This window comes from Lontra canadensis, unplaced genomic scaffold, assembly GCF_010015895.1.
Source record: "Lontra canadensis isolate GAN:19392208 unplaced genomic scaffold, GSC_riverotter_1.0 scaffold30, whole genome shotgun sequence".
NCBI lineage: Eukaryota > Metazoa > Chordata > Mammalia > Carnivora > Mustelidae > Lontra > Lontra canadensis.
The window spans coordinates 13,985,307-14,009,746 of NW_022631024.1; the positions used below are offsets into that span (position 1 = coordinate 13,985,307).

The 24,440-nt window shown below is 54.9% G+C and overlaps 2 protein-coding genes across 5 annotated transcripts; one reads left to right on the forward strand and one right to left on the reverse strand.

Annotated features, from left to right (window-relative positions):
- Positions 1–314: 314 nt before the first annotated feature.
- GOLGA2 (golgin A2) lies at positions 315–16,490 on the reverse strand. Of its 3 annotated transcripts, none has more exons than XM_032865965.1 (27): positions 16,382–16,490; positions 14,796–14,915; positions 13,600–13,680; positions 10,718–10,834; positions 10,416–10,459; positions 10,232–10,295; positions 9,562–9,618; positions 9,293–9,373; positions 8,473–8,511; positions 8,128–8,190; positions 7,945–8,038; positions 7,740–7,846; positions 6,685–6,743; positions 6,253–6,394; positions 4,848–4,937; positions 4,633–4,740; positions 4,345–4,432; positions 3,634–3,971; positions 3,277–3,390; positions 2,591–2,836; positions 2,426–2,501; positions 2,112–2,200; positions 1,600–1,815; positions 1,402–1,504; positions 1,209–1,315; positions 975–1,128; positions 315–868 (listed from the first exon to the last, which is right to left on the reverse strand). In XM_032865965.1, exons 1-27 carry the CDS (start codon positions 16,460–16,462, stop codon positions 645–647), a joined length of 3,102 nt encoding a protein of 1,033 aa, XP_032721856.1. In that variant the 5' UTR covers positions 16,463–16,490; the 3' UTR covers positions 315–644. The 3 variants fall into 3 exon arrangements, with proteins under 3 accessions (XP_032721856.1, XP_032721855.1, XP_032721857.1); XM_032865964.1 differs by having other exon boundaries at positions 14,793–14,915; XM_032865966.1 differs by lacking the exon at positions 13,600–13,680 and having other exon boundaries at positions 14,793–14,915; positions 16,382–16,489.
- Positions 16,491–16,760: 270 nt separating this feature from the next.
- On the forward strand, positions 16,761–23,326 carry SWI5 (SWI5 homologous recombination repair protein). Of its 2 annotated transcripts, XM_032865987.1 has the most exons (6): positions 16,761–16,897; positions 17,194–17,242; positions 19,567–19,688; positions 21,338–21,432; positions 22,716–22,780; positions 22,986–23,326. In XM_032865987.1, exons 1-5 carry the CDS (start codon positions 16,800–16,802, stop codon positions 22,772–22,774), a joined length of 423 nt encoding a protein of 140 aa, XP_032721878.1. In that variant the 5' UTR covers positions 16,761–16,799; the 3' UTR covers positions 22,775–22,780; positions 22,986–23,326. The 2 variants fall into 2 exon arrangements, with proteins under 2 accessions (XP_032721878.1, XP_032721877.1); XM_032865986.1 differs by lacking the exon at positions 22,716–22,780 and having other exon boundaries at positions 16,774–16,897.
- Positions 23,327–24,440: the final 1,114 nt, after the last annotated feature.

The window sequence follows — 24,440 nt, forward strand, 5'->3', positions numbered from 1 at the left end:
GCAAGGGGGTCTGCACCTATTTCTCCCCATTAGGGGGCTTTTCTTTTCTTTTTTTTTTTTTTATTCTTTTTTTTTTTCCTTTTTCTTTTTTTTTTATTTTTTTATTTTTTAGGGGGCTTTTCATACCTATAAATAAACTATTTAACTTACTGAGCCTCTGGCTCTTTGTTTTTCTGGAACCTATTTCTCCCCATTAGGGGGCTTTTCTTTTTTTTTTTTTTTTTTATTCTTTTTTTAATTCTTTTTTTCTTTTTTTTCTTTTTATTCTTTTTTTTTCTTTTTAATTCTTTTTTTTCTTTTTTTTTTTTTTTTTATTTTTTTTTTTTTTTTAGGGGGCTTTTCATACCTATAAATAAACTAACTTGCTGAGCCTCTGGCTCTTTGTTTTTCTGGAACCACGAAGAGTCCAGATATAAAATACAGCTCTTGCCTAGGTGGCAAGGGGGTCTGCACCTATTTCTCCCCATTAGGGGGCTTATCATATCCCTTTTTAGGGGTTCTATCTTGCTAGTGTAGGGAAAAAAAGGTACCTGGGAAGGAATGATAGGGTGGCGGGGACATGAAGGAAGGATAGGGTGGCGGGGACAGGGTGGGGGCAGAGCCCCCAGCCCCATTGCTTCAGATGTTGCTTGTTGGCGATGGGCTTAGATCACCATGATCTTCACCTCGTCGTTGTCATCAACCCGGTAGAAGAAAGGGATGCAGGGGTTATTGCCCAAGCCTGGGCGCTGCTGGGTGTTCTGCATCTCTCGCAGCAGCTGTATGATCTGCTGTGCAGTAGGGTTCTTGGGGGCACTGCGGCCCGGCAGGGCCTCTCCCTGGGGAGGTGCCACACTCTCCTCGTTGGCCAGGTTCACCTCTTGAGTATCTTTCAGGGCAGGGTGGGGAGGAGGGAGAGAGGCAGGGCTCTGAGTGCTGTGCCAGCTCTCCCCACCTCCGCCCCCCAAACCGCTCGCCCTGAGGGTTCTACTCACCGCCCTGGCCATTGGCATCACCAAGCTCTCGGGCTGGGGGTGCCGCAGCAGGCTCCCCAGCAGGGTTCTGGGCAGCGGCCAGGTACTTGCCCTGCCATTTGTCACGCTCGTCGACTAGGCGAAGCACCAGGTCCTGCAGCTCCAGCAGCTTCACCTGGAGGGAGAGGGGCTGAGCACCCTTGTGAGCCCCACCCCCGCCCCGCCCCACTCCTGGGGCTGCTCAGGGTCCCCCACCTTCATTTCCTCCTTGTCCTGAGCCAGCCGGCTAATGTACTCCTCCTTCTCCCGGTGCCGCTCCTTGAGCACGGCCCTCTGACTCTGGTAGAGGGCAATATACTCTCCTGCGGGCAGAGGGGCACGTGCTCAGGCTCGGGGGGCCATGGCGGAGCTCCTCCCCACCGCCTCTGGCACCAGCCCTGCCGCTCACCAATAGTGTCCGTCTCTCCAGAAAGCTGGATGCACCGATGCTCCAGCTCATCCACCCGCTCCTTCAGATCCACCTTCTCCTGTATGAGGGCCGTGAAGCGGCCCTGCGCCCAGAGGAGTCAGGGGTCAGGGTTTGGCAGCGGCCTGGGGGGCCCCCCACCCTGCCAGGCTGAGCTGGAGCCCGAGGAGAGGCGCTCACCTGCAGCTTGTCCATTGCCTCCTGGAGGGCCTGGTGGGTTTCCACAGGCACACTGTCGCCCCCGCTCCCGGGGGCCTTGTCACCTGCCTCCTGCTCTTGGCCGGGGGCCACCAGGTGAGCCAGGCGCTGACAACGCAGCTTTTGCTGCTTCAGCTGCCCTCGCAGCCGGGCCTGCTCTTCCTCAGCACCGGCTAAGGCCGAGTTAAAATATGCCACCTGCGGGCAAGACATGCAGGTGTGCTTTTGTGGTGGGGGGGGTGCTGCTCAGGATGAGCAGAGGACAGGGGGGTGGTGGGAGCTCCTCCTCTGCTGGCCTTTCCCAGCGGGCACAAGTCTGGGCTTCAAGGATGGAGCGACAGCTGACAGCTGGCTCCCAGGGGTGTCAGGGGTCAAGAGAAGTCAAAGGAGGCAGACCAAGGGGTAAGGAGGGTGCCCCAGTGTGTGGGGGGACCACAGAGGGAAGCACTAAGCGGGGACAGGGAAGGAAGGGGCAACAACGGGGGCCCACTCACCATGGCCTCTCGGCTATCCAGGCCCTCTGGCAAGCTCAGCTTCGGAGGGGCAGCCGCCTCGTCCTTCTCCTCACCGTCCAGTCCGTCTCCTGTTGGGGCAGCCGGTGGGGGGTGGTCCTCAGACAACCCAAGAGGGGAGGTGGAGTGGGCCAGGGAGAAAAGCTTGAGGAGGGCTCCGGCCCACCTCCCTGTGTGACCTTGGGCCAGCCCGTCCCCCCGAAGGAGAAGGAATCCCTGTCCTAAAGATCCCTTCATACACTAAAGTCGCCCTCCTCCCTGGGCTCTGTCCTCCTCCCCTGGGTGCTTCCACCTACCTTCTCCAGGCATAGCCATGAGGCTCAGCTGGGCCTGGAGCTGCTGGTTCTGCTGGGTGGCAGCTTCCAGGCGTCCCTGAGGGGCCAGAAAAGAGTGAGGAGGGACACAGGGGTGGCAGGCCCTCCCCTTGGGGGCCCAGCCCTCGAGCCCTCGAACGCCCTCACCTGGGTCTCCTCTAACTCTTGGCGGGCCTTCTCGGCCGCCACCTTGACCTCAATATCCTCGCTCTGCAGCCGGTCCATGAGCTGGGTCTGCACCAGGACCTGCCTCTGCAGGAGCTCCTTGTCCGAAGCCAGTTGCTGGTAGGCAGCCACGTGCTGCTGATAGGCCGCCACATACTGCTGCAGGTGGCTGACGTACTGGTCACGCTGCTGCTGCAGGCTCTCGGCCTCCCGGCTCTTCAGCTCCACCTGCAGGAAGACCCCGGAACTGAGACTTCGGAGCCCAGGCTGGGGAAGTCAGGTGGTGGGGGGGGGTGGGAGGGGGCTTGCTAATCTCCCTTTTAGACTAAGGACACCGAAGCCCGGAGGTGAGAAGCAGAATAGTGACCAGTGGAACTAGGGGCGGCACCCAGGGCCGAATCTGAGAAGCTGCCCTCGGCACATGGTCTCTTGCTCTCTGGTTAAAGGGCTCGGGGTCTCTAGCCAGGGCGACGACCTTCGGGCCCAGGGCTACGCACTTCGGAAAGTCAGAGAACGGGGAGCAACAAGCAGCCTTGCCATAGGCAGGCTGGGAAGGATCTGGGAGTCCTGTGCCCTCCCCAACCCCCGCCGGCTGGAGCTGCCTTGTCCTGGCCAAGCCTCCCACCACCCTCCAGGCGGGTGTCTGTCTGCCAGGGCGAGGGGCTTACTGTCTCCTTCAGCTCCCCCAGCTTCTCCTGAAGCTGGCCCAGCCTCTTGGCCAGCTCATTCTTGATGTGCTGTTCTGTCTGCAGCGCGGTGGTAACCTCCATGTTCTCATTGGACTGGACAGAGGGGAAGAGTCAGCGGCCACCCGGGGCAGCCTGGGGCCCTGGAACGTGACATCTGCCTCCCGTGGCTCATCTGAGCGGGGCTCTCTGGCTCACAGCGTGCCTTCGCGGGGACCGTGTCACATGGGGTCCTTACCCCCCACCCAAACCCCATTTTACAGCTGGGGAAACAGAGGCCCAGAGGGGTTCGGTGTCCCGCCCTGCACCAAAGGGCTTGGCCAGGGAGGGGCTGCACACCAGCTTGACGAAGCCGTCCTGCAGCTCAGCCAGCTGCTCCTTGAGCTCGCGGTTCTGGGACAGCGCGCGGCTGATGGTGGTGCGGTCGCTCTGCATGGTCTCCAGAATCCTCTTGCGCTCCTCAGCCTGGTCCCCCCAGCACTCGGCGGCGCGCTCCAGCTCCAGCAGCCGCTGCTCCTGCTCCTGGTTCAGGCGACTCAGACCTTCGTTGTCCTTCACCTGGGCCTGCAGCTGCCCCGCCAGGGTCTCCAGTTCCTTCTGTAGTTGCTCCGCCTCCATCTGCAGCCGCTGCTCCTCCTGCGAGGGCCCGGCTGGGGGCTCTGGGGCTGGAGGCACCACTGGGGGGACGAGGGGGGTTGCACGGTAGGGGCCTCTCACCTCTGTGCCTTCCGAAACCCCTCTGCTTGGTTCACAGCTCCTCCCTGGGCCTCGTCACCCCAAACCTGGGCTTCCTGGCTAACAGTGCCCTCACACTCACGGGACAGGCTCTTTCTAGGACATTCCGGATAGAGTTCTTTAGGTTTTCGTGCTCAAGACAACTCTGGCTGATTGCCAGTGGGCACTGTACCCAGCCTGGCCAACTCCTGGTATAGCCCTCCTTCCCTCGGCCACAGCCCCTTCCATCTGTCCGTGCCCCTGGGGCCACTCCCAGGCACACTGACCAGCCCTCTGCCACCGGTCCTGTTCCCAGATCGTCCAGCCCTGGCTTACCTAGCTGCTTCTTCAGCTCGGCCACGCTGGCCTCCAGTTCCTGCACCTGACACATGCTGTGCTCCTTCTCATCCCTCAGTCTGTGCATCTGGCAAAGCACAGGGGGAGGGCCATGTGGGGGGCAGGAAGGGAGGACCAATGCCCTCTCCCCCCCAGCGCACCCCTGTAAAAACTACACAGCCATCTTGGGCTGCCCACAGCAAGTGACAGGATTCCCATTTTACTGAGGCCCGGGAAAGACCAAGTGACCTGTCTAAGGCGGGGCGGGGCCTGAAGGTCGCATCTCACCTGTTCCGACATTTGCCGCATTTTGTCTTGCCAGTAAGCACTGTCCTCCTTCAGGTTCTCCACATAACGGTCTCTTTCAAATTGCAGTTGCTTCAGTAAATCGCTCAGCTGCAGGGAGAGGCAAGAAAGGTAGCAGGGGCTGTCCCTGAGCCTCACCAGCTCCTGGGCACCTGGGGTCATCCTCCTTCCACCCGCCTCGGTCTGCCAGGCCTCACCTGCCCCACACGGGCCTCCAGGCGTGCCCGCTCCTCTAGGGCCTGCTGTAATTCCTGGCTGCTATCGTGGGGTTTCGATTCACTAGAAAACTGGAGCATGAAAGACGAGGTTGTTAGATGTGGGGAGCCCACGCTATACCATGCAAACCGCCCCCCCACTGCAAAAGGGTCTGAGCTGGGGTAATGTATGAACTGGGATAACATAACGACTTGGGATAGACAAAGATCTCTGTGTTCACGTTGTTAGGACTGTACCCAGAGGCTTTCTGAAACTAAATATTCACTGTTCCTCTAGCACCCAGGACCCCCCTGGACCTGATGTGTATCCTTCCAGATCCTTTCCTGGCTAGAGTGAATAAGGCTACACACTGGTCCAGGGGTGGTCGGGTCACAGAGTCCAGGCGTCCACCAACTTCAGGGCAACCTCAAGGTCTCACTTTGTATCGCTAGCAGGCCCACTTACTAGACTGCGCATCACAGGAATGGGCCACAGAGGGACATTCCATTAACACTCGCTGAATGGATGGGGAGCTGGATGGCTGGATGGGTACAGAGCTCTGTCTGCTGCCCAGGCTAGACCCAATTGGAGACTCCTGTTCCGCTCTGGGGGACTGACCATAAGAGGAGCCCTAACAGATCAGGTCCCATCCAGGAGAAAGCAATCAGGAGGGTGACAGACCACATGAGCCCCAGCTGGGTCCGTGTAGCTTGGAAAAGATGAGGGAGCCACAAGGAATCTGTACACAGGCTGCCCCACCCCCCCAGTATCAGAAGGTCTGTCTTGGGAAAGAGACGAGATTTTTCCTGTGTTGATCGGGAGGGAAGAGAGCCCCAACGAGGGAAGCAACTTGAAGGCAGAGTATGGCTTAGTGTGAAGAAACCCTGACCGAGGGGAGCCTCTGACCCTGGTGGCCCACCCTCCAAGAGGAAGCAGGAGGATTCATGGGCTAGCCTTGTGCCTGACACCTATGCAACAATGGTTTGCACCCAGAACACTTTGAAAAACCAAATAAAAAAATCCCTGAGAGGGGCGCCTGGGTGACTCAGTGGGTTAAAGCCTCTGCCTTCAGCTCAGGTCATGATCCCAGGGTCCTGGGATTGAGCCCTGCATCGGGCTCTCTGCTCAGTGGGGAGCCTGCTTCCCCCTTCTCTCTGTCTCTGCCTGCCTCTCTGCCTGCTTATGATCTCTGTCATATAAATAAATAAAATCTTAAAAAAAAAAAAAATCCCTGAGATTCTGATTCCACAGATCTGGGCTGGGTCCTGATGTGTGGAGTTTGATCAATGTCTGGAGCAGGATTCTACAGCAGGGCCAGAACAAGGATGCCGACCTTGCAGCTCGTGGCTGGAGGCGGCCCGTGACCCCGATGGGTGGGGCTTGGGCTCCCTGCAGCTCCAGCCTTACCTGCTGCAGCAGAAGCTCTGACATCTCCAGCTTCTTCTGCAGCTCCTCCATCTTGAGCTTCATGCCCGCCTTCTCGTTCACCAACACCCGAAGCTTCTCTTCCAGTTCCGAGTTCTGCTGCTTCAGGTCCTCGGTGTTTTTGCTGTGGCCACAGGCAGCGAGGAAAGACATGAGTACAGAACAGAAAGGAGCCCTCTGGTGATCAACCCGCCACACTTGCCACAGAGCCACGGAATGGGGACATCGGAAGGGACCCCAGGGCACGAGAGTCCCCAGGGGCAGGCCAGAGAGAAGACCTGAGTGGCCTGAAGCCATGGCCTGCATTGGTGGCACTGCTGGGCCCAGAGCCCGGCTCTCCACCTGTCCAAACCCAGCCAACCCCCTCCCCCAGCTCCTGCACCCCTCCCACCGCCCAGCCCCCCGCCATCCTACTTGTTCTTGTATAACTCCAGCTTCAGGGCATCTCGCTCTTTGGTTAGGTCCTTGTTGTGCTGCGAACACAGAAAGGGGAGGTCAGGTGTGGCGGCCGGGGGAGGGTGCAGCAGGCAGACTACCAGCAGCCCTAACCACGCCACAACCACCCTTCACGTTTTGTTCAAAGCCTTTTCAAGCCCACGCTTCCATTCGCCACAGCCAAGAGCTTGGGAAGGGTGGGACAGATTCACCGCTGGCCAGCGGAGGCCCAGACAGAGCAGGTGGCATCAATGTCCGTCACAAGGAGCATCATGACTGACCCTTCCCCAAGGGCACCAGCAGGCACCAGGCTAAGGATCGCGTTCAAGCCTCACGACCACTGCATGGGGCAGGCCTGGCTCTGTCTGTTTTACAGGTGAGCACAGAGTGTCACAGGTGAAGTCGTTTGCCTGCGATCCCCGACAGAGTGGGAATTAAACACCCAGTCTGCCTGACTCTTCAACCACATTTCCTCCCTGCGGTGGGGAGCAGATACAAAGAATGGAATTAAATCTGCACTGTGATCTGTCTCCTTTTTGAATGCTCTAGTCATAGGCCCAGCACTCAGAAGGCACAGAGGTGACAGGTCCTCCCATCTACCCTGATCCTCTCCCTGGGTTTTTATAAATCATTTCACACACCTTCTATTACATACATGTGTCCCTTCCTCCACAAATGGTAACATAAGTAAAAGTGCTGTCCTGAATAAATAAATACAATCTTTGAAAAAAAAAAAAGGGGGGGGGGTTGCCTGGGTGGCTCAGTGGGTTAAAGCCTCTGCCTTCGGCTCAGGTCATGATCTCAGGGTCCTGGGATGGAGCCCCGCATCGGGTTCTCTGCTCTGCAGGGAGCCTGCTTCCCTTCCTCTCTCTCTGCCTGCCTCTCTGCCTACTTGTGATCTCTGCCTGTCAAATAAATAAATAAATAAAATCTTTAAAAATATATATATACTCCATCTTGTGGAAGGGACCTTTGGGCCCCTCCCCTGCCAGGGAAGCTGCCCCTTGAGTGGATGGGTCCGATGATGGACTCACCCTCTCCACCTGTTTCTGCTGCGTGGAGACGGCAGACAGGGTGCGCTCCAGTTCTCCGATGCGCTGGCGAGAAGACTGCAGACGACTAGCAAGATCTTCAGATTCTCCTGGAATGACAGAGTTCAAAATGGAACCCAAGAAGGAATCCCACCCAAGGCCCGCCAACATGTGAGGCTGGGGGATGGGAGGGCGCCTGGACTTCCACCTGCTTTTTGCCTGGCTGCCTGCTGGGTATGCGCCAAGGCTGTCTGTAATTCAGTCTTCTCAGACACCAGAATTCCTATGGTCTGGATATGAACCTTCGGGAGAGAAGGAAGAGGGGTGCTGAAGAGGAGGGAAGGAAGCATTTCCTTGGGGGGGGCAGGAGACAGACCGCAGCTCCACGCACCTGCAGTTGCTCCCTTAGAGAGCCCTGCTCCTTGGCAAGCTTCTGCTCAAACTCCTTCTTCTCCTGCAGGAAGGACACAACATGGCTGACTGGGAGGAGGCAGAGATGAAACCGGAAAGGACGTGCTCCCAGAATGCCGCCCACGGCCCAGGACAGCCTCAACAACGTGGCCAGATCCTGGGGGGCTGGGGGGCACTGGAGAGGGGCCAGGGGGTGGGGAAGGGGTAGGGGACGAGGGGGCCTTTTATTCCTCCAGGCTGGGAGCCAGATGAGCATGGGCATCTACACTTGAACCCTCCCCAAACCCATCTGCCACGTGACCAGCAGACAAAGAAATCACGTTACTTTTTCCAGTTGGTCCAAAGAGTCCTGGTTTTGCTGCTTCTGTGGGAAGAGTCGAAGGAAGGTAACTCAGTCTGTCGGCCTTTGCTACCTTCCCCACACCAAGATGGAGGATGGGCAAGGGCTGGGAATGGGTTTTAAAGGGAAAGTTTACAGGGAGAAGAACAGACACACTGTCCTCAAGCTCCCGAGGAAAGAGACTTTGGGTCTCAGGTGGCTTTGCTCAAGTGAGAGTCTGGATCCAGATGCCCGTGAAAAGACAAGGACCTGAACGTCTAGAAATGGGAGCTGAGAAGTGAGACTACCCTTCTGTCAGCCTGTGGTTGCGGGGGTGCATTCATTCAACAAATATTTACTGAGCACGCCTCCCCCCCAGGCCAGGTTCTGTTGAATGAGAAGGACCTGATTTTCTGAGCCAAAAGGGACCTCGGCCACCTCTAATTCTATCTCCTTGGGACACTGAAGCCCAGAGAGGAAAGGTGACTGGTCTGAGTTGAAAGATGGAGCAAATGAGGGGCTGAGTCAGGGCTGGAGTGCACGGGTCAAGCCAGTGCTTCCTCTGGGAAGCAAGAGCCCCGGGAGCAAGTACGGGGAGGGCTCAAGCAGGGGTGTCTGGAGAACAGAGAGGAGGCGAAGGCGGCAGCCACAGAGAGCCATGCTGCATGCTCCGTGCTCCAGGGTCCCTCCAACGGAGACTTAGGCCCCCGGGCACCCCATTCTCCCCTGGCACCAGGGGCCCCCAGCCCCTTTCTTCAGGGCCCCAGGGAGAAACTGGAGCCCCAGAGTGGCAGCGTGGAACCAGGGGACCCCACTGGACTCTTACCAGTTCTTCTATCTTGTTACTGAGTTGTTTGTTTGTTAGATTGCTGGAGTCCAGGGCTAGTGATAGCTCTTGGTACCGGCTCTGAGGCGCATGCAGAGGAGGAGGAGGAGGAGGAGGATGGGGGCGGGGAGAGGTAGAGAGAGCAGTCATTAGGGTTGGGGGCTGTCTGGGCCATCTCAGCTGGCAGCGGGGCACCCAGCCCCCGCCGTGGGAGGTGGGGAGGGGGGCTGGCCTGCAGGGTCACTGGGCCACGGTCCAGACCCACTTACCTCCAGATCCTTCATATTAGCAGATGACAGGCCCTCTCCATTGACATAGGATGAAGACTAGGAGGCACAAAACGGCGCACATGGAGGCACGCTCTGCTCCCCTCCCCGTTCCCTAACCCTCTGACTCCGCTACCTGCCCGTCAGCCGCAAACCGATCTGCCTAAGCCCTTTGTGCCAACTCCTTCTGGTTCTTATCTCCCCTTCCATGGCCCCCTCCCAGGTGGCTCCCATTCTGTGCTTCCTACAGAGGGATCAAAGGATGTAACCAGCTTCGAGGTCCAACCCCTTCAGTTTGGGGAGCTTCAAAGAGGACTCAAAGGGGGCCCCTGGGTGGCTCAGTCCATTAAGCATCTGCATTTGACTCAGCTCATGATCCCAGGGTCCTGGGATCAAGTCCCGCATGGGACTCCCTGCTCAGTGAGGAGGCTGCCTCTCCGTCTCCCACTCCTCCTGCTTGTGTTCCCTCTCTGTGTCAGATAATTCAATAAAATCTTTTTAAAATTTTAAAAAAAAAAAAAAGGACTCAGAGGAGTCATGCCAAGCTGAACATTGCCCAGCAAGCTAGCTGCTCCCAGGCTCTTCCCTCCCTCTTGGGAACCTCTACCTCTGTTTCTTTCTGTCACATTCCCCACCATCTACCGTCTCCCTTGGGTTTCAAGTTCTGGGGTACCTCAGACACAAGACCATTGAGCTGCTGAGAAAGTTTTCGCAGGCTCTCGGTAGATGACAGACATCTGGGGACAAACATGGGAGTCAGGGGTGCAGGAGGTTCAATGGGAAAGAGGGGGTGGCCGGCGGTAGCCTGTCCCGACTCCCTCGGCCTAGGGGCTGCTGGCCCTATAGGAGATACTCACTCGTTTTCATCCGTAAGGAAAGGGCCATTTTCTGCATCGTGACTCTGTTCAGGAAGAAACACATGAGGTTGTTACTCAGCTGCTCATGAAGACCACCCAGGGGCGGGGTGGGGAGGCAACCTGCCAGCTTCCCAAACTTCAAGGAAAGACCTGGTCTTGGCCTCCCCCACCTCAGTCCTCCGGGAGGAACCAAGTTACCTGAAGAAAGGGGAAGAGGACCCAGAGCAGGTCCAGTCCTCTGAGGAGGAGGAGTGGGGGGTGGACACAGAGTGGGGCGGCAGGCGGTGGGGTGAGGCACAAACCTGAACTGACGCCATGCTAGTAACACGAAGGGGACTAGCACAAGGCGAAGGGACACCATCAGGTGCCACGGTGTCATCAATAGTTGGTGTGGCAGGAGTGGCGCGGTCTTTGGGCGCCTGTCACAGAACAGAGCAGGGGGTTAGGGGGCCATGCAGGTAAGAAGGCGCCCGGCTGCCATGGATGCGGGGGTACGGAGCGAGCAGGACATGGGTTGCTGGGGTCAGAGGGACGGTCACACATGCTGAGAGCCACTGTGGAGCGTGGCTGTGACTCGCCCGAGCTGAGGGCGGCTCTGCAGCCTTCTGGACGGCCAAAGCTCCAAGCAGGGTCTCGCGACCTCCTTCCTGAAAGTGGGGGCCTTGTTCTCCATGGAGCTCGGCAAGGGACAGTATCAGGCTCTTGACCTGTGGCAGCCATAGCAGGTGGAGAACAGGGGTGCCCAGTCAGGGAGAAGGAAGGCACTGCTCTTCGGGGATGCCAGAGTGATCCTCGCCCTGGGCTCCTGGCAGGCAGAGGGTGGTGGTGATAAGGGACGTGGTCAACCACTATCTGCTTCCTTCCTCTCTGCTCTCTTCTCCCTTCCCCTCTCCTATCCTCCACTACTGGCTCTATCTGCCCAGTTCGGGACTTTTCTGGGAAAGAAGCTACCAAACTCGAAACCTCACCCTACTCCTGCAGGTAAAAAAGAAAAACACGGCCACTCGGCCCACCCCAACCTCCTAGCTCCAAAATAGCTACCCAACTGAGAACCAGCATGAGAAGCCAGAGCTAAGAGGTCTCCTCTCTGACTCCTGGTACCCTGGAGAACAATCCTGGGACTGGGGACAAGGAGCCATGAAGAAACTGCTCCCCCTTCCCCACCTGGACCCACCTGCTTGACCAGGGCCCCACCCAGCCTCTTTCTGGGCTCACGCGTGACATCTGGCTCTACAGATCTAATGTCTGATGAGGTACAAAAATGAGCAGACAGGTGGGGAAGATGGCTGCCAAGCTCGAGTTTGAAGAGGGGAGCACATTAGGAAGCCAAGGCCTGGCCAGCGGGGCCGGCGCCAGGAGGAAGAGGGACCCAGGGCTGGATGTTCTCTGGACATCAGCCCTACTGCCCTCCTTAGAGCTAGTGATGCAGAGCCAGGGAAGCTGAGGATGAATCAAGCAATTTGCGTGTTTACTGTCCCGGCTGTGACCTTTGACCCCGGAACCAACCGGTCAACAGAATCTCCCAGGTAACAGCAGGGGCTCAGCAGCTGGCCGGGCTTGAGACTTTAGGGGAGGTGGGCACTTCCAGCCCTGGGCCCTGGCAAGCTCTGGGTGCCTCCTGGCATCCTGGGGTCCCATGGATCCCTAGCACTAGACCCAAGAATGTTCAGAGAAGGAATAAAAGTGATTTTCTGAGGACTTAAATATATGTAACACGACACTTCTATGATCAACCAAGCTATTTCACAATTTTAGGTCTTAGAGCAAAAGTATAGAGTATTTAAAAAAATCACTCTCCACTCCCCCAACGGTCCCATTCCATTAAAATTTTATTTCTTCATGAGTCCCCATTTCTGGAAATGCTATCAGCTCTGTCCAGGATCCTATAACCACAAGCCTGCATTGCAGGAACAGAAAACAAGTGGGAAATGGCCATGGAGACAGAAAGGATTGAAAAACCACAAAAAGGATCTGGGTCTTCGTTTCCAGGACAACAGGGGGGTACGGGCACAGGTTCTTAGAACTCAGTGCAAATACCAGCTTCAGGAGTCCTCTAGGCCAGGGCTCCCTTCCCCATGCCCCTCAGCAGCTCCTCTGAGCCCACAAGGTGAGTCAAAGCACCTGGACAGACCTGATACCCCGGGTTTGAGCAGTCCCAGTGAGTAAAAGGCTCTCACACCAGCATCCAGGGCTCTGTGCCCACCCTCTGCCCATGCCCATCTCTTGCAGGACTGGGCTGAATTTCAGCCCTACTTGCCCTGGCCTGGGCGGTGTCCCAGGACAAAGTGGGAACATCATGTCCAGAGAACCCACCAAGGCTCCCTCTCTAGGCAACATTCTGTGAGCTCATAATACTGGCTGTTACCTGGATCCCTCCCTCCCTCTGCCCGGAGCTCCCACTTCCCCCCACTCTCCATCTGGATAAATGCTACCCACCTGTAATCTTCAAACCAGTCTCGAGTCCATTTAGAACAAACCTCACCCTTAGCTGGGCACTTGGAACGTTGCCACATTCTACCCTTGCTTCTTGCGGTAGGGTCGGCCTCCCTCAGTCCACGTTCGACCTGGTTTACCTCTTTTCTGGAGCACCTAGCCAATCGCCTCCCCTAGCAAGGGCCCACTGAACACACAGCCGAGTGTCCAGCTGATTTTTAAAAGAGAACAGGGGCGGGATATCCTGGTCACTTATGACCTCGAACCTTGTAACTGTAATGTACGCTCCCTTTGTCTTAAACCCTGCAGTTACTCTCAACCCAAAATGGATTCATCCAGTTCAGAGAGAGCACAAACTGCTACGCAGTCTGTTGGGTCTTTTGGGGACAGGAGCCCAAAGGGCAAGCCTGAAGGTTTGCTTTTATTTAATCTCTCCGAGTCTGACATGCCGCTGGGTATTGATACCCAAGGCTCGAAAAGCCCAGCTCCCACGCACCTGCTCTGGAAGGTTTTCCAAATTACCTTTAAATGTCAAGGTGTGTCTCACCTTCTTCAAGATGATAAAAGATGTGGGGCAAGGAAAACAACCCAACCAACCAAGCAGGTGGAAAAAGCAGACATGAACAGGCTGAGGTTTAATGAAAGCAACACAAAATAAGCCAGAGGCATAGCCTCCCCCAAACCAGAGAAGCCTTGGGGCATGCACAGCCAGGAGAAAGCAAGCCAGAGAGGAAGCTTGGCACTGCCTCACCTGCCACTTGTCCAATGGGGGGAGTGCTACCCCATTGGAGCGGTTAAGGTCGGACACCAGCACCTTCAGGATGTCCTGAATCTACAGGAGGCGAGAAGGGAGAAACAAGGGCAAGGGGAGAGAGAAAAGTGGCTTAGAGAGAGGTGAGAGAGTCAGGGAAGGAAGAAGGGAAGAGAGAAGGGAACAAATCCATGGCCTGGGCCGCCTTCCCAAACGGCCACCGGCTGTCTTGCTGGAGACAGAAATCAAGGTACACAAAGGGAAAAGTCCCCTGAACTAGACAGAGAATGCAGTCACTGGCCCGATGCAGCAGTTTTCTTAATACACTCATGAGACCCGCTCCTCAGGCCCAGGATGCTGGGGACGAATCTGACAGGAATGCCATCTCCCTTCGAAAAATCAGACTTCTGAGGAAGGGTTTGATTAAACAAAGGGGGTTCCAGCTAGAAGTCTGAAAGGTACAGATCTGCTCCAACAATATCCTCTTACGGATGAGGCCACTTGACCCAGGGGAGGAAGTGATTTTCCTGAGGTCGCCCAGCAAGCTGGTGGCAAAGATGGACTCAAAAGTCAATGTCACCTAACCCAAGTGCTTGGGCCCCTCCTCGCTACACCCTGGGCCTCTTCCGGTGCTTCCTAAAGGGACAGTGTGACGGCATATGGCTGCTCTCACTGTGTGGCTTCCCGTTTGAGGCCGGGGATGAGGAAAGTCACCAGATCAGTACATCAAATACCACTACCCTTTAGCAAATCTTTACCCTGCACCAGGCCCTATAGCAGGCCTGGGTGGCTCAGTCAGTTAAATGTCCGGCTCTTGATTTCTTTCTCCTCAAGTTACGATCTCAGGGTCCCAGGATGGAGCTCCACGTCAGGCTCTGTGCTCAGCCGGAAGTCCGCTTGAGGATTTTCTCCCTCTCCTTTTGTCCCCCACCCCCACCCCTCTCTCTCTCAAATAAATAAATCTTAAAAAAAAAAAAACAACCATCTCATTCCAGTGTCACAAGTGTAAGTAAGATAACATTACCCCAATCTTCCTGATGTGGAAATATACCCCTAGCAGGGACATTATCCCTGGCAAAGGGAGAGTTAGGACTCAAACCTGTACCTGACACTTCTTCCACAACTTTAACCACCACCCTCTTCTCCCCTTGGAGCAACCCCTGGTCCCAGGAGTTTGGCCAGCCAATACTCACATCCTCAGGGGAGTGACAACTATGAGAAGCTGTTGTTTCTGAGCAACTCCCATTTTTGATCTTCCGTTTTTTCTTTACTCCTGCAGGAGTACCAGGACTATTCTTCTGCTGATACTCCCTCAACTGCAGAAAAGAAAAGCAGTGAGAACTCTAAGCTCCTATATTCACACCCAACTCCCAATATAGGAGTATATCGTAAACTTTGTAGTTTACGATATACTCCTATATTCGCCATCTGATTTAATGCCATCAACAGCCCTACAAGGTGCTGTAATTCTCAGTGACCACAGAAATGGAATGATAACATGGCATTATAAAAGGGGGGGAGCAATAATGGAATTTAAACCTAGTCTTCTGACTCTGAGTTCTGGGGGTATGCCATGAAATCAGCAAGTGCCAAGAGGCAAAACCAGAGGTGGAGATGAAAAAGTAAACATCTGAGTAATCTAGGGTCCTTTCCTACCCATCTGTTAAAGCTGCACACTGGTACTTATCAAACTTTTACATTAACGTATCCTGATGGCAGAAGGCAATGAAGGCCACACCTAGTGAACGTGGACAACCCAAGCACCATTTCACTAGAAGTCTATTATCATCTTACAAATCTATGCAAATGTCATCCCTAGGTACATTAATATAAAAGGACTTTTCTCCCTCAAGAGAATCAAGCACAACTTATACTTCAGTCCCATATTATCCTGTGGCATTTAGAAAACTCCATGTTGAGATGATGATTTGGGGAAGATTCCCACCTGTGAAGTTCAGGTTCCAGAGATCTGTTCCACAGAGGATAAGCAGATCTCACTCCAAAGAGCACTGATTGAGGGGGACTCTGGTCCCAGAATCACAGGGAATTAAAATGTGAGGTAGAGAATTTAGATTTAAAATGTGAAAGTCTTTCTGGACAGTATAAACCTAGGAGGAAACCATACCAAAGAAAACACATTCTCCCCTTGTCACCAAGGTGTTATCAACGTTCCGTGATCACTTAAGTCAGTTGTGCAAGGATGGGGTACAGTCTTAGAGTAAGGGCTCCTGAAACCTCTTCCACCTAGGTCCCATAGTCCCCAGTCCCCTTTAAGCTGGATATTTGTGCCGCGACCCGAGAAACCGGAAAGGGTGTGAAAACACTGGGAATCTGGGTAGTAAGATCAAACACCGGACTCGTGGCGCTAATGACAGTTCCGAGGGGGATTGTGACGTAACTACATTCCACTCCTCCCTACCGACGCCCGAGTCGCCGCTCCGCGGTGGGGGAGGGGAAAGCAGGGCCGGGACCGAGGTTCTCCGAGACCCGGACCGGCCAGGAGAGTCCGGTCCTCTAGTTCTGGGTGGCAGAAGGCGAGGGTCAAGCCCGGAGAGAGGATCCCGGGGGTCACAGGCCCAAAGTCACCCAGGGGCGACGGGCGAGGGCGAGGGCTGGGCTGCCGGGGGGCGGGACTGGCTGAGAAGACTTTGGGTGGGGGAGCGCCAAGGGGCGCCGAGGGGCTCGCCCTGTGTGCCTCGGGGGCAGCACAGACTCTGGCCACGGCCCGGCCGTCGGAGAGGCCTTTGGCTGGGTCAGGGAGCCGCGACTCGGCACATTTTACCTTTTTCTTGGCAGCTGCCAATTTGCTCTGTCGGGTTTCTTCCGACATCCCGGGAAGGGGGGAGGGAAGGGGGGGCCACATCACCAAATCCCGTCAACCACTGCGGAATAGCTTCCGCTGGTCAAAGCGCCGGTGTGCGACTGAGCCAGAAAAGGAGGGACCGGGAGATTCTAGGCAGCAGCTGGGTGGGCGTGGCCCCAATACTTGAATCCTATTGGCCGGAGAGAAAGATGAAAGGAAAGGGGGCGTGGTCAGACGGCCGCGGGCCCCAAGGGACAGGTGGAGTCACAATGAAAGCTGCGCGCGCAGCCGCTGTCCCCGCCCACCTCGAGGGAGGGGCGGGGCTTGAGGTGGCGGGGTGCGCGCGCACATCTCCCTAGCTGACCGTTCCCGGCCTCCGTCATAAGATTCCGAAAAAATGGCGGGCCTGAGGGGCTGCTCTCCCGCCCTCGCCCTGGACCCTCCTGCACTACATACTCCTCCGAGACGGGGACCTCGGACCCCAGGGCTCCGGAGGTAGGCAAGGAGCGGAGGGCAGGGCGAAAGGGCATCCCTTCATAGTCCCCTTCCGGACTCCCCATGGCCCTGCCCCAGACTCTCCCATCCCAGAGATCACTTCCGGAAACCTCCATCTAGCCCTCCATACACTCCCCCTGTCAAGAGTCTCCCCTTCCTTGAGGATCCCTACCCTGATACTGGACCATAACTAACCCCTTTCCCAACTCCTAACCTCCCACCCCACCCACACACCCCTTTCCACCCAGAGCCGACTCTAGGCCCAATCAGCATTTTTCCCTCGGATTCCTCTCCAGGACTCAGCCAGGACTTTCCAAAAGTTGCCACGGGACCTTCCGATCCCCTGTGAGTATGTCTTTGCACCCCTCCCTTCTCACCCTCCACCGTGGAAGTCGGTGCTGCTCCCAGCCCCTCCTCTATCCCCAACAGTAGCTGATCCACCCCAGCCCTCTTCAAACCTTCCCCCAGCAGACCTTGTTCTGCTGAGAAACTCCAGGTCATTTCTCAGTCCTTCCCCTTCTCTTCCTCCCTGCCCACCAAGCTTCAAAGAAGAAACCCTGTCCTGGCATTTGCTGGTGGTACCCCAGGCTCTCCCAATGGGCTCTGTCTCTCCTCCTTGCTGACAGCACCACAAGTGGTTGGTTTTGAAAACACCAGGATCCCCTCCCTCACCTGTTCCACCCCACACAGAAACCACTCTCATTCCCTCAGAGGCACGTGCTCTCTCCCGCCTTTGCCATTTGGTTATACTGTCCCTTTCTGGAATACTCTTCCTTCCAGCTCTTTAGCAAGGTGGTGCCTGCTCATCCTTTAGAGTAGAGGTCCCCCAGGGAAGCCTCACCCCCACTTCTGACTCAGTCCAGTTGCTGAGACACTCCCTTGGCACACTGTACTTCACCTTAAAAGTACTTTTTCAGGCTTGTCGTTAGTTGATTAATTATTTGTCATTCACCCATTCATCTGACACGTTTTTGGTGGGGTTTTTTTTTTAAGATTTTATTTATTTATTTATTTATTTTTAAAGATTTTATTTATTTATTTGAGAGAGAGAGAGAGAGATCACAAGTAGGCAGAGAGTCAGACAGAGAGAGAGAGAGAGAGAGAAGCAGGCTCCCCGCTGAGCAAAGAGCCCGACGCGGGGCTCGATCCCAGGCCACTGAGATCATGACCCGAGCCGAAGGCAGCGGCTCAATCCACTGAGCCACCCAGGAGCCCCTTATTTATTTATTTGACAGAGATCACAAGTAGTCAGAGAGGCAGGCGGAGAGAGAGGAGGAAGCAGGCTCCCCACAGAGCAGAGAGCCCAAATCAGGACTCAATCCCAGGACCCTGGGATCATGACCTGAGCCGAAGGCAGAGGCTTTAACCCACTGAGCCACCCAGGCGCCCCCGTTTTTGGGTTGTTTTTTTTTTTTTTTCCTAATTTTTTTTTAAGATTTTATTTATTTATTTGACAGACAGAGATCACAAGTAGGCAGAGAGGCAGGCAGAGAGAGAGGAGGAAGCAGGCTCCCTGCTGAGCAGAGAGCCTGATGCAGGGCTCGATCCCAGGACACTGGGATCATGACCCGAGCCGAAGGCAGAGGCTTTAACCCACTGAGCCACCCAGCCGCCCCTGGTTTTTGTTTTTTTTTAAGATTTTATTTATTTATTTGTCAGAGAGAGAGAGCACAAGCAGGCAGAGCGGCAGGCAGTGGGAGAGGGAGAAGCAGGCTCCCTGCTTGCAGGGAGCCCGAATCAGGACTCAATCCCAGGACCCTGGGATCATGAACTGAGCCAAAGGCAGATACTTAACCAACTGAGCCACCCAGGCATCCCTGACACGTTTTATTGAGTGTCTACTATGTGCCAGGCCCTGTTGGGGACACAGTGAACAAAACACTGTCCCTGCCCTCGTGGGGTTTACACTCCGGGGCATAAGGCTGACTGTGAACAGAATATTATTAATGAAATGTATATGTCAAGTGGTGATGGGTGTTATAAAATATCAGGACAAAAGAATAGTGAGCTATTGAGGAGTGACCATTTTAGGCGGGGTGGTCTGCGAAGGCCTTCCTGATGACATGTGAGTAGAGCTTTAAATGGAGATATCTGGAGGAAAAACAGAATAATTTAGGGGCAGAGAGGGCAAAGATGAACTGCAGCCCCGGGGAAGGGGATTGTTACCCAATGGAATTATAAGCCCAATGACATCACAGACTTGAGCATCTGAGGTCTGATTCGGGGCCAGGATGGGCCCTTTAATTAGGTCTAGGTGTGGCTAGGACTGAAAGAAAACCCCAAATAATGGTGGCCTAAACCCAGGCCTCTGTCTTGTTCTACTACACCTTCAACATGGTTCTACCTACGGCCCAGAACACTGTTCAGCTCTTTGATTACATCCACATTCCAGCCAGCAGGGAGGAGGAAGACAGGCCAGAGAAAGGCGTACCCTCTCGCTGGAAGGACAATTCCCAGACGTTGCATACATAATTTCTGATTAACTTCCACTTGCCAGAACTTGGAGGGGTACATCTAATTCCAAGGGCAGCAGGGCAATGTAATCTTATTGGGGGTAGGGGGTATTGGTCACCAAGCAGAAGGTGGGGCAGTGGTTGTTGAAAACAATGTGTAGGTTCTGAATTGTGGATAATGGGTCACTCTGGCTAATGACTTTGTGTGCCACTCAGCGGCCATCTCCCAAGTCTGGCCAGGCTGATGGGGCCGGTGGGGAATCTCTGCACCTTGACATTCAGAAACTGAAGGAAAAGAGGGACCTGCTGGACAAGGAGATCGTCCAGTTAATATCTGAGTAAGTCTCTTTGGGTTCCTCAGCATGCTTAAGATAACTTTTAACCTGGGCCCGGTAACTGAAACCCAGCCACACTAGCTTAGTGTAAAACCAGAACTATGTCCTGTGGAGGGATTCAACGTATCTCAGCAGCCTCTCTCGGGTAGGGGGTGGTCAGACCCAGGAGGAGCAGGAACAAGGGAATGGAAAGCTGTCCAGAGCAGAGGTTATCGCTCTCTCAGTCCATCTCTATCTCTGCTTCTGGTCCTTCTCTGCCTCTGCTTCTGTCTGCACACCACCTCCATTCTCTCTCTACAGGTGGGCTCTCCAGGGCTTGGGGAAAGCTGGCTCTTCCCCAACTCCTGGACTTTCTCACGGCCCTCGCTCCAGCCAGGTGGCACAGACTGAGCAGTCTTTGAATGTGCATTTCACGCAGGAGGGGAATCTGACTAGCCACCCATGTGCCCATCTGTGAATCCCCCTGCGGTGGCCAGGGTCACATAGCACCGATGTGGCTGGGAACTGCTTCCTCAAGGCACAGGGAGATTTGCCTCCTGAGGGCAGGGTCTGTCTTGTCCATAGTAGATCCTTAGTGAACATTTGTGGTTTTTTGTTTTTCTAAGATTTTATTTATTTACATGACAGACAGAGATCACAGTAGGCAGAGAGAGAGGGGGAAAGCAGGCTCCCCACTGAGCAGAGAGCCCGATGTGGGGCTTGATCCCAGGACCCCGAGATCATGACCTGAGCCGAAGGCAGAGGCTTAACCCACTGAGCCACCCAGGCGCCCCTTGTGTGTGTGTGTGTGTGTGTGTATTTTTTAAGATCTTATTTATTTGCCAGAGAGAGAGAGTACAAGCAGGGGGAGTGGCAGGCAGAGGGAGAAAGCAGACTCTCCACTGAGCACGGAGCCTGAGCACAGATTCCAGGACCATGAGATCAGGACCTGGGCCAAAGGCAAACATTTAACCCACTGAGCCACCTCAGCTCAGGTCCTGATCTCAGGTTCCTGGAATCAAGTCCTATGTCAGCTCCTTGCTCAGTGGGGAGTCTGCTTCCCTCTCTGCCTGCTGCTCCCCCTGCTTGTGCGCTCTCTCTCTCTCTCTCTCTCTCTGATGAATAAATAAATAAAATCTTTAAATAGATGCCTTGTTACTCTCTGAACCTTGGATCCTCCTTAGCTTTCTTTTTTTTTTTTGTTTAATTTAATAAAGATTTATTTATTTATCTGTCAGAGAGATAGAGAACACAGATGGGGACAGTGGCAGACAGAGGGAGAGGCAGGCTCCTCACTGAGCAGGGAGCCTGACGCAGGACTCGATCCTAGGACCCTGGGATCATGACCCGAGCTAAAGGCAGACGCTTAACCAACTGAGCCATCCAGGTGTCTCTCTCCTCAGCTTTCTTTTTTCTTTTTTTTTTTTTTTTAATTTTTTATAAGATTTTATTTATTTATTTGACACAGAGAGAACACAAGTAGGCAGAGAGGCAGGCAGAGGGGGAAGCAGGCTCCCCACTGAGTAGAGAGCCTGATGCGGGGCTGGATATCAGGACCCTGAGATCATGACTTGAGCTGAAGGCAGAGGCTTAACCCACTGAGCCACCCGAGAGCCCCTCTCCTCAGCTTTCTTAAAGATAGTCTCTCTCTCTCTCTCCACCCCTCACCCCAGAGGCTACAGTGTGGATGAACTGGAGGACCACATCTCCCAGCTCCACGAGTATAATGACATCAAGGATGTAGGCCAGATGCTTCTAGGCAAACTAGGTGAGCAACAGGACCCCAGAGGAGCACCAGGGCTTGGAGGGACGGAGTCTGCGTTCCCCCGGGTGTCTGGATTTTGCTCCTGGCCCTCTAACTTGCCAGCCTTCCTATCCTCCTCAGCTGGCCCCCTCCCCGAATGCCCCGTGCAGCTGTACAGCTCTTGCAGGAGTCCCTGAGGTTTCTTCCCTCAAGTGTAGAGCCTGCTTCAGTGCCCCAGGCAGGTTTGAACATGAACTTGCCTACTTGCTAGATTGAGGGCTGTGGTTCCCGGTCTTCTGGGGCCTACTCAGCCTTAAGTGGCTGACTTGCTCCAGAGGCAGAAGATCACAGAAGGGGGACTCTGTGACTTTAAGGAGTATTTTGTTCTTCCTTGAACACAGTCACTATCCAGAGGGCTCGGCCAAGTACAGACATCTGTGTGCCTGGGCTGGTTAGGATAGTCCGGTTTGAAGGAAGCGAAGGCATGGATGGCCTCAGTCCAGTCACCTGGCTGGGGTCAGTGGGCACTCCAGCGTTCAGCAGCCAGTGACTGTGTGGGACAGGGTGCGGGGCTGGGACGTCTGCCTGGTCGCTGCCGGAGTTTAGCACTTCCTGTAGAATTGCCCATCAGCATCCAGGAGTCTGTGGCGGGGAGGGCTTCTCTGTTCCAGTGGAAACTGGGTCCCAAGGAAGGAAAGGGGACAACAGGAGGAGGGAAATACAGATGGAGAAAGGAGGGCGATCAGGCCCCAAGGAGAAAGGGAGGTGAGGGGACTGTAGCCTGGTGGTTATGCACATCAGTTCTCGGGAGATGGAACCCAGCTTGAGACCCATCTTTCCCGGCCTGGGACCTGGAGAGGACAGAGCAGCCTCTCCTCTGAGGTGACATTTACTGAGCACCTGCTCTGCGCTGCTCTGCAGGGTCTGGGGCACCCTAGTGAGCCTACTTAAAGGACCCCGTTCTCATGTGACTTAGGTTTTGGTATTGGGGGAGGGGTGGGGAAAGGTCAGTAAGTAAAGGAACATGAACAAAGGAATTATAAAATGTGTTAAGTGTTATGAGGGAAACAAAGGCCAGAGATGGAAAGGAATATTGAGGTTTGAACAGGGTGGTGGGTAGGGAGGAGCTAAGGCGGTCAGGATAGGCCTCTCAGGAGACCCCTTACCCTGGGAGGAAGAAAGGGTCTTTGAGGGGGCAGGAGAAATGGCACCACCAAATGGCCAGGGCATGACCCATGGGCCAGGCGAAGGAGTGAGGGTTTTCAGCAGTTCCCAGGTGCGATGTAAATATAAATTTGCCTTTTTAGCAGGTGGCTGTAGCTGCTCTGTGTGGAGTCCCAGGGTGCTTTGTTTGACTCCTCTGTGAAGTGGGGTAAGGGTTCAGTAAGTCTAGTTTGGGGTGACCAAGCAGAGCCCACAGTGGTAGGGTCTGGAAGGAGTAGCAAGAGGATATGTCAGCCAACTAGGGGAGCAGCGGGGAGGCCCAGGAGTGGGTCCTGGGGAGGTCAGGCCTTTGGCCATTCTCCCTTCCACTCCTCCCAAGCGACATGCGTTCTTCCTTCTTTCTTTCCTTTCAGCCGTGATCCGAGGTGTCACCACCAAAGAACTGTATCCAGAATTTGGCCTGGATGTGAATGACTGAGCCAAGGTTCACAGCCCTTTGTCCACAGCCCAGTGAGACAGGCAGATTTAAACATGAGAGGCAGTGAGAGCCCAGCACCCACAGGCTTCCCAGCAAGGAAGTGTCAGAAGCTGTTTTCTAGAGAACTCAGTCTGAGTCAGGAGGGAGCCCAGACAAGAGCTGGACAGCGAAGAGCTATTCCCAGCTCCAAGTTTCCTGAAATGTTCCCAAGATGTATCTATGTGTGTATGTCTCCCATTTGTAAATAAACACACAAGCAATCTGGGTGTGAATCTATACATTGAGTCCCTCTCCTCTGGTAGCCCCCTAATCTTCCTCAGGAGAAAGAGAGCCTGCCTTGGATCGTACCGAGCTTACATGTACCAAGCACGGTGCTGAGCACCTGACATCTGTTATCTCTAATGCCTTAGTCCATCCCATGAGAAATGAATATTGGTATCCCCCCCGTACAGATGAGCAAATTGAGGCTCAGAGAAGCAAAGTGACTTACCCAAGGTCACACAGCCAGTAAGTGGCAGAGCAGAGATTCAAGCATAAGTCTCATTCTGAGGCTTATGGTGTGCAATACAGCCTTTCTGGATTGGGGGCCAGGCAGGGAGGAGCTGAGTGTGAGGCAGTGACGCTGGGGGAATTCTTCCCTTGTGCGTCCCATCTGCACAAGGAGGTTTCCAGTCCCGACTACAGTCCTCTGCCACGGTGGGGCAAGCTGTCGCTTCTCCCTTGTGTCTTGCTTGTCCTGATCCACCAGCACTGGCAGAAGGAAGACGAGTGTTGCAAGTGCCTGGTGCAATCCGGAATGGCAGGATTTCACACTGGACCCGCCAAGAGTTCTGAATGTCCCAGCTGCTCAGCCGGCTGTCCCTGCTGGACGTCTTCTTGAGATCATCAGTGTGATAGCAGAGCTTGAGGGCAGGCCGTCATGAGGTGAAGGAAGCACAGTTTCTAAAAACCGGCCGTGTGAGTCAGGCCTGGGTGTGGGTTCCAGCTCTGCCCACCTAGGAGCCGAGTGATCACAGCCACTGACTTGGCCTCTATAAGCAGAAATCACAGTAGGACCATATGCGGCGGGCGGTTAGCATAAGCTGCCTCAGCAAACAACCCCACATCTCCGTGGCTGAGCACAAGAAAGTTTACTGATCAAGTCTGATGAAGGTCTGGGACCACCCCCACCCACTCCCCTGCCGCATTTTAGGGCTTCACCGCCGGAATCCACAGCAGGGAGCAGAGACAAGAAGACACCTCAAGTCTGAATCAACCCGTCCCCCTATCGGCAGCCGTCACTCCTCTCACAGACAGTTGTCCAGAACTAGTCATGGGGCCCAAACCCTCCAAAGGAGACTGGGACTGGGAAAGGAGGGTGAGCACCTGGATATAGGGCGGGGACTGGCTG

Excerpts from the sequence above, each read along its gene's own strand:
- SWI5 (XM_032865986.1), top strand. The coding sequence starts at position 16,800 with ATGGCGGGCCTGAGGGGCTGCTCTCCCGCCCTCGCCCTGGACCCTCCT. Across the intron at positions 17,243-19,566 it reads ACGGGACCTTCCGATCCCCT|CGGCCATCTCCCAAGTCTGG; the intron begins GTGAGTATGTCT and ends TGTGCCACTCAG. Across the intron at positions 21,433-22,985 it reads GATGCTTCTAGGCAAACTAG|CCGTGATCCGAGGTGTCACC; the intron begins GTGAGCAACAGG and ends CTTTCCTTTCAG.
- GOLGA2 (XM_032865964.1), bottom strand. The coding sequence starts at position 16,462 with ATGTGGCCCCCCCTTCCCTCCCCCCTTCCCGGGATGTCGGAAGAAACC. Across the intron at positions 10,835-13,599 it reads CCCCATTGGACAAGTGGCAG|GCGCCCAAAGACCGCGCCAC; the intron begins GTGAGGCAGTGC and ends GTTCTGTGACAG. Across the intron at positions 6,395-6,684 it reads CTGGAGTTATACAAGAACAA|CAAAAACACCGAGGACCTGA; the intron begins GTAGGATGGCGG and ends CTGTGGCCACAG.